This window comes from Empidonax traillii, unplaced genomic scaffold (assembly GCF_003031625.1).
Source record: "Empidonax traillii isolate 1590-97213 ecotype Southwest subspecies unplaced genomic scaffold, ASM303162v1 scaffold682:size344182, whole genome shotgun sequence".
In the NCBI taxonomy this organism is placed as follows: domain Eukaryota; kingdom Metazoa; phylum Chordata; class Aves; order Passeriformes; family Tyrannidae; genus Empidonax; species Empidonax traillii.
In genome coordinates this window covers 119,267-127,858 of record NW_020955875.1, presented here as the reverse complement: position 1 = coordinate 127,858, position 8,592 = coordinate 119,267, and the positions used below count along the sequence as shown (strand labels likewise).

Below are 8,592 nucleotides of genomic sequence, written 5' to 3'. Positions count from 1 at the left end.
TATTGTGAAATAACTGTACTATTTATTTAATTTACACTTCCAAACTGTCAGATAACTTGAGCTGCATTATGTAATGCCAACAAGGTAAAGTAGTAACCAAGAATTCATCCTTACAGGGGTTTAAGAAACAAACCACCCCCTAGAACCAGCTTCCCTCCCTTCCTGAACCCTCCCAAATTCCTACATACGCTACAACTCAGCTTGATAAATTAGTTACATCTGCTCAGCTCATCTGAAGATGCTCCTGCAGGACCGAGGTGGTGAGCAGTGCACACAAACCTGCACATTTCGATGGGCCAGTCAAAACCGGCTCACTTGGCAGTCTTGATATTTCCATGTCCTACTGTTCTCAGAATTTCAAATGCCAATGAAGAAACAGCAACATCAGCATGAGAGCTAGGAATTAAAAACAGTAACATATATTAGACATTCTCAGGGAGAAGGCATATTGTTCAAATTCCACATTTGCCTTTATGTATGTTAGAAGATTCTGCATAGCCATTAACTGCACTCTATGCCCACTTTTGTTAAGTGGTAACAGGTAACTAGTGCCTTTTTGCAAATCTTGCATAGAAATGAATTTCAGCTCAAATTCCCAGTCACTGCTACCTCACTCAACCTCCTCTGTTAAAACTCTAAAAAAAGAAGATATAATTTATCATGTCCCCCATGAATCTATACACACACATTCCCAGCTTGACAGAAAGATGTGTTTTCACACATACAGCCCTCTTACCGCAGCGCTGCTCTGCACCCACTCTGGGTGTTGCCCACCTCCTGCAAGGAGGGCGGACTGCCCCTCCACCCACAGCACTGCAGGCCTGAGTTCAAACGGTGGGGCCCTTTGCTTCCTCACCTAAGGTTTTAGGATGCATATTTTACCAAATTTTTCCTTCTGGAAAGACATTTTTTTTCTAGTACTGGAACAGAGGCTCTAACACATTGCTGCTTGCCCACAGAAACATGTCTTTTTGTTTTTTTAATAGATTCTCATCCCCCATCTTTAGCTTAGAAAGGACAGCAGCGGATCAGTTTGCAACTTCCCTGCTGCTGATAATGACAATACCTACTGATGCTACTCCACACTTTGGGCAATGCAGAGCTAGCCAGGAAATCCAAATGATCAGTTCACACTATGTAAGCCAATGTCTTAAGGAGCAGCAGTTTGTTTCAGATAACTGAATTTTCAGATTTAAATTCATCTTGGCAACTGTCTTCACTGAGAAATGGCTACGAGCCCACATTTTCAAGTGTAGATTTTATTCCAGGTGGTTACTAAGCAAAATGGGTTGGTTTTGTCACTCAAAACTACCTGTTGCAACTAGCTGAGGATGCATCACAGAGATAGAGTTTGATAACCTATGGCTGCTACAGGGCAACAGGGGTGCACCAAAAGCAGCTGCAATCCAAGCAGTGCCCTCCTCCTGGCATGTGACTGCTTGGCTGGAATCTCCCTTCTAACACTTAGGAAGAGTGAGAGATTAGAAACCTGTCTGCAAGAAATGAGCAAAGCAAAACCACTCAATCAATTCAACTCAGTGGTAGTGTGTGGGTGGAAGGGCCTGGGAGCTTGGACTACTCCAAGGATGGCTTACATCCAGGATCTTTGCTGTAGCCTTCTTTAAAACACTTCCAATTCTGCGTGAGATACAGGGAGGCTCCTTAACCAGGTTCAAAGCACAGGTAAGGAGATAAAGTTTTTTAGGTCACAAGGAAACATGGCAACATAAGGGAATCTGAAGAGAAGGCAAAATATCCATACCCTCCATAAACAAATGGCCATTTAACTAAATCTGATAAAGCATGCTAACTCCAGGCTTCTCCTGCCTGCCTGCCTGTTGCCAATTTATCCGTGTCTGAGTCCGTTACAGCCCCAAGATCCAGGCTGTAGTGTCTCGGTCTCTTCTGGAGGCAAATGGATAGGGACATGTGCTCCCTAAAGAAGGGGAGGAGGGGAAATGAAATCAGTGAGTTCTCAGTGCAGGAGCTCAGCACAGCAGAGGAACTTGGCTCTAATGTATCAAACCACTCCTCAATGGCATCAGCCAGAATTTCATCTACTGAGCATCTTGTGTTAAATAAGAGTGAGTGCTGTTTATGTGGACCCTGTACCATGTGGTTTCTGCATACAGGAATGTATAGACTATAACAGACTATAGAGGAAGCCAGAAAAGCACTCAAAGACAGTGATGGGGCTGTCTAGTGCATCTAACACTAGAATGCTACAAAACAGAATGAAAGCTGGTTCTAACAGAAGAAACCCCATCTTCCTCCACTATCATCTTCAGTGGTGGTGCCCATGTCTCCCCTGGGGAGAGCTGATGCTTTATTTTAGTCAGATATGATGTGTCATACAAAAACCTGTGAGTCAGCAGCTGAGTGTGTGAGAGGGATACTGACTGTTCTTAACAGGTTTGGTTAGTTCCAGAGTGCATCTCCTTACACTCAGCACATCCCAGTATTTCCTCTCCACACTGACATAATGTTGAGGAGCCAATTTTCCAGAAGTCTGCATTTGGGAGCACAAAGGGCACTGAAAGGATTCTCTTAGTGCTTCAAAATCTGACTTACAAACTACAACTTCTCCATGAATTTTAGTCCAACCAGGAGCGCAATGAAGCCTAACAGTCCACAGCAGAAGTGTAAAATTTGTTTTGAGGGGCAGAGAACAGTCATTCATTCATTCATATGTCCACAGGGGATTAGATGAGGCAAAGTTTATGGGAGATGAGCTAAGGTTTGGCCAACTTGTTGGGACTAGCAGCTCTGTTCATGCAGAGAAGGCCACGGCACTCCCCTAAGTCTCGTGCCTTCTTGGAGAGGCCACAGGTATTTTTAAACAAAAGCAGTTCTGTTCCTCAGCTGCACATTTGAAAGGAATCAGCTTGCAAGTGCACCAAACACAGTCACCTTAAAAGAGGGCACAAACGTCGCATTGTGCATCCAGTCCACTCTGCCAAGAACCACTGACAGGTATCCGGTTATAGAGACCAAGTGTTTGCAATAAAATCATAAATTTATAAAAACAAGCAAGCCGCAAAATCACCAGGGCACACCCACGGAGCCGGACTGGGCCGCACACTGCGGCTCAACCCAGCTGGAGATCAAAGGATCAAAGCATGCCGTAAGTGCTGAATGGGAGCACTTTGGAGGAGGGAGTGCGGGGAGGGGGCAGGGACAGAAACCTGAGACGCTCATACTGCACAGAATTACAGGAGAAGACCATCGCAGACAGAAGAGGAGGGGAGCGCTCTCAGCCCTGGAAATTCCTGGAAGCCCGAGGGAACTCACCTGGCAGTTTGGGCCAGGCTCTCTAGAGTTTGGATAAGAGCATTGCCATCATTCTTCAGGCTCTCCAAGTGCTTCTTGTTTGAAGTTATCTGGAACAAAAAGAAAGAACCGTTATCAAAGGCTTAGCAAAGGATTCCTCTCTGTCATTTTTTGAGGGATAGGAGAGAGGGAAACAAGTTACAGCATTTATTACAATGGTAAATGGAATGTGACATTAAAGAGACCAGAGAAAAAGTCCCTTTTACTGAATAGGACTGAATTTTAAGCAGAGACAGTCTAAGATGTCTTGGCTTAATGAACAATATAAGACCTTGTCCTGAGTCCCTGTATGTGTGCAAATTCACACATCAGTCTGCCAATCCTCATTTCATCCTCAGTATCAATGCAAATACAGCCCATTTTAGTCTGAAAACCAGGGAGATCTTGGGGAGGCAGTTATTTTCATTTCTCATTTCAGGAAAAAAATAACCAAGCATCTACCAGACTTCAGATCAGGATGCATGGGGTTTCTCTGAAAGAAGCCAGGTTAAAAATCACTGGGAAGTTAACAATTATATATTAACATTTTTCTTGCCATTTCATCAGTCAGTATGAGTATTACCTGCACAGGACTGTCATCTACAGAGTAGGGGGCTGAGTGACCAAAGCTATGTACCCTTTTTGCATCAAATGAATCCTGATTATAGCTGATTTTGCCTCTGGTGTGTTTTATTACACTAATCTGTAATGACTTGTTTATTGTATCTCCAGCCTTAAGTAGCACAACCGCGCAGCTCCAAACGGCCACACATTTCCTGACACTTAAGCAGGTGAATGGGAAGGTCACAGGGGACCCGGCATGAAGCCACAAGCACTGAAGCTCAAATAGGCACTGACCACTTGGCAGCTTGCTGAAAGAAGCTCTTGTATCTCGAAAAAATTACTGAAAAAAAAAAATGGTTTGTGTGTCAGCTCCTGCTTGCAAAGGTAAATAAATTTTGGCTGGAGAGAAAGGAGAGGGGGAGGACCAGAGCAGATGATTATTTTGATACTGGAGGAGTTAATGCTTAAAACGATGACTTCAAATCCGAAAATCTGGCAAAGACTTTCAAGTTTTAGCATTCTGCTTCTGGCCCTATTTACCATTGATCAAGCATCTGGGCAATATGCCTTCACATCTTCCTCTTAAATCACAACAGAAGCTGTATTTACAGCTGCCATCCCACCATAATTTATCAGCAGTGATTCTGCAACAACAGTGTCACTACATCTATAATCATAACATCCTGTAGTTTAGCAGTTACAAGGAACAGGGACCTGCCTGAAGTAAAGTAAAAGATATCCTGTGTGTTGGAAAAAAAACCAGTGATGCCATTATCTAAGCACAAATCATTGGTAAATCCTGATTACAGGTCATTAAACCTTTTTACTGTCTTGAGGTTTATATCTGACTCTCTCAGTTTATATTTCAGTAATCCACTCTTCTGTATTTATTACTTGTTAGACACAGAAAACGTTTTGTTATCTGGGTTCTGAATGTGAGAACACCACCATGCATAATAGGAGCAATATAGGAAGAAAAATGCTTTTGTCACAAGAAATTGCTTTCTGTTCCTAAAGACTGTTCATGCCTCTACCAAACATTTCCCCACACTTTCTGCAGCTCAGCAGCCACTGCCACATTCTTTGCACTTGCCACAGTTGTGCCACCTGCACACTTAAAGAAGCCAGAGGTTATGGGAAAAGGAAAGTCACTAGGACTGAATCATACTCCATAAAACCACACAGTCAAATAAAGGTTACAGACATTTCTCATTCTACTACATCCTAATTCTTGGGCGCTGAGATCTGTACAACCCTCATAGTCTCTTCACAAAATAGCCAATGGCATCATACACAGAACATTCAAAATATACTCAACTACAAAATCTGCTAAAAAGAAAAACGTTTCATTCTAAACCAATCTATTTCAAACAATAACTTAGTCCAACTGAGTCATAGGGTCTGACTATAACCTTGCCCGTGTAGCAGCATGCCTTGTGTCACTACTTAGAAAACATTTCTGTGCATACAATGCACTTGAATGGAAAGGATTAAAATGGTTTTATATGCACAGAAATTGTAACAGACAGAAACAGAAATACCCATGAGATCATCTACCCCATCTCCCTGTTACACTTCACTGTTCAGAGCAGCTTTCAGCCACAAGCAATGGGCTCCTGCAGTAATTATCCATAGGGGCTACTCCCATTGAACAAAATGCTCCAGTGAGATCATTTCAGCAGTAAAAGTGGTAGCACAAGGAGGGAAGAGATCAGCACAAGCTGCCTCCAGGTTAAAATCACTTAAATTAAGTCTAAACCAAATTTAGAACACTTTTTCTCGAGAGTACCAAATAACAGCTTCACACAAGCCAAGGGGTGTTGGCAAAGAACTGGCCTGCCAGTCAGCAGTGCCACCTACACCCACAGTGCCACCCACACCCACAGAGAACCTGCACAGACAAAACGGGGCTGCTCACATTCAGGTGGGCAGCTGGGGTTTCCCATCTGCTCTCCATCACCAGTGCCCAGAAAACGGCTTCCTATTGACCACCAGGCATCCGCCCCATGGGCCTGGGCGAGAACCGGCTCTGTGGCAGCAGGAAAACTGCAGGTTGGATGCAGGGTGAGCTGTCAGCAGCCAGCTCAACCACAGCTGCCTGTGGTTTTGTCAGTACTCCCATGCTGTTACTGCTCTGACCGCTGGCATTTATTTGCCCTTTATCTCCGCCTGAGTAGTAGACGTGGTTGCTCCTGAGCAATCGGAAGGTCTCTGGAATAGGACAGATTATATCCTGCTTCACATGAGCTTGTGAGAAATATTATCTGAATCACTGTTCACCTTTAAGATGAAACTTTACCCATGTTTCTTATTTAAAAAGTGTTCCATTTTCATCTTCATTTTAATCCATGGATTATAATAAATAATGACAGGACATAAAACCATCATTCACCAAAATTTGAGAAATTAAGGTATTTTTTACTTTGTTATCTTTTTCTTCTACCTAGCATTGCAGTGCCTTTTATCCACACCAGTCTTGTTCTCATTAATATGGAATTTTAACAACTAGTTTAATGATCTGGTTTAATATTGCTAGTTGTTAGGGCTGGTTACAACACAGATTCAATGACATAATCAATAGCTATTCCTTTAATTAAAAACGTAATTAAATCTCAGTTTAGTTGTACACTCACTGCAATTTGACAAGAATTTCAAAATTACTCTTCTTCATGAAGCCCACAACCATTCAGCAGTTTTCCCCTTTTCAGTCCTATTAAACAAGAATGAGCCATAAGAAATACCATAGTTGATATGTAAAGATCAGTATTTCCTAAAATTTAGGAAAACTGTTCAGCTATTATGGTGCTGCTAAAGATGAGTGCAGGAATAGAAACAATATAAAACATCAGTTGGAATATTGACTTCAGTAATAAATTGAGGAGTTTTGTATTCTTGCTCTAAGAAGTGATTTTTGCAATTCAAATATCAAGAAAGCATAGAAACTTAGGGGACAATTATTTTTCTTGAGGTTGGTTTCATAATACGGCTTTCTCTGATTAGTCATAACTCATGCTTTGTAATTTACAACTCAGACAAATGACCTAGGCAGTAAACTACTCTCTTGCCATTTTGAAGAGAAAGAAACGCTCCTTCTCTGTTGAGGTTTCAAGTAACCCAAAAGCTTGATGTCTGTGATGTAAACTCGGAAATAATGCAAAAATAAGGAGTTTTTTATTTGAAACTTCTTCTTGGTTGAGGAAAGGCTTTTGGGAGCATATGTATCAGCATCTTCAAGTGTTATCTTCTCAAATAAACAACTGCTGAGATGTTTACCATTTGCATGCTCAACAGATGCTTTTCTACAAGCCACCACCGTGTCTGTATATACAGATACAAGCAAGACACCTCAAAATGCTCTTTCTCATAAACTAGTTTTTTTGTCTTTCCAAAACACACCTATTTTAACCTCATAAAGTGATGCTTTCTCACTTTTTCATAAATATTTAATAAATTAAGCTAATTACATTTGCAGGTACTCAGTTTTTGCTCAACTTTACTGACACTGGGTGAGAGCACTGGTAACACAGGAGCTGCCATGGTTTATCAGAACCACCAGATGCTTGTAGGTCCAGTGTTGGCATCACTTAAATATTGACACATACTGTTAAAAAAGTGTCACTTACCCTGTTAGAGGCTTTTCTGTGAATGGAAATTGTATTTTCAGCTATATACTACAGTAAAACCAATCAGCAGTATATTTTTTCTGCGGACTAACTGGGACCCCATGTAAGATATGAAATATAATTTTAAAAAATAAGTTTTCAGACCAAAAAAAAATTAAAGAATAAAGCACACTCCTATTGCCCTCTAGACGCTATTTCAAAGGATGTCTTCATAGTAAGTGCTGTTTCTGCAATTTTAAACATGCATCTCAGACTTCTCATTCCTACTTCCATCTTTGACTGGCTGAAGGCACTGTTAGTAGGACACAGAGCCTTTCATCCCCAACCAAAGCTGCTGTTTCAAATGTCATCCAGGCTGGTGGTGACTGAAAGCTGATGGCTATTCACAGCTGCTTAGTGTGACCTTATTCCCATTTTTTAAGGAACAAATGTCACGAAATGTAGTGGTGTCAAAAATACTGCTATAGCTGATGTGACAGCCCAGCAAATAAGTCAATAGGATGGTAACTTCAGAAATGAGGCACAACGCCTGGGCTGGAAGAGAAAACCTTCTAGTGTTGTGACCCATCTTATGCCTATCCCAGGGCATTTAATGGTACTTTTCCTCCCAGGCTGTCAGTGCTGAGCTATTCACAAGCACTGCAGTAATCAAATAAATCATGTCACTTGGTTTGTCGCTCACAACTCGTGATGACACGGCCAGAAACATGCAGCCATTCCTTCTCAATGGAAGAGCACAATAACCAAGCAAACACTGCAAAGGGAGTCACTCAGACGAACGAAAACTAACAGGTCCATTGGCTGTGGACTTACTAAATATAAGCATTTATTTCATTATAAATTGCTCTTCAAACATATACACTGAGCTAGCAGCACCTGGAGGAAGTATAACAAATGAACTCATCACTTCCCATGACAGACCAAATGGGTCTGTCACTTCTGTAGGCCTGCACGTTACAGAGTAATGTAGCCCTACCTTTGCGTAACGAAGGGTCAGACCCAATAAAGAATTTGGAGCCTATAAACTCGAGGCTATAATGATTATGTTTTAATCATCAGCCCCCGAGGGAGGAATCCCAAGTAGAGACTGAGATAC

At 41.8% G+C, this 8,592-nt stretch overlaps 1 protein-coding gene across 1 annotated transcript in view; it reads right to left on the bottom strand.

Moving 5' to 3' along the window:
- The window catches only part of LOC114065617 (serine/threonine-protein kinase ULK4-like), a gene marked incomplete at its 5' end in the record, with an annotated part of 122,759 nt that continues 114,167 nt past the window's right edge, over nt 1–8,592 (bottom strand). The window contains 2 exons of the mRNA XM_027899669.1: nt 1–396; nt 3,292–3,380. Of these exons, the coding sequence (XP_027755470.1) occupies nt 312–396; nt 3,292–3,380 (174 nt within the window). The remainder of the gene's footprint in view (nt 397–3,291; nt 3,381–8,592) is intronic.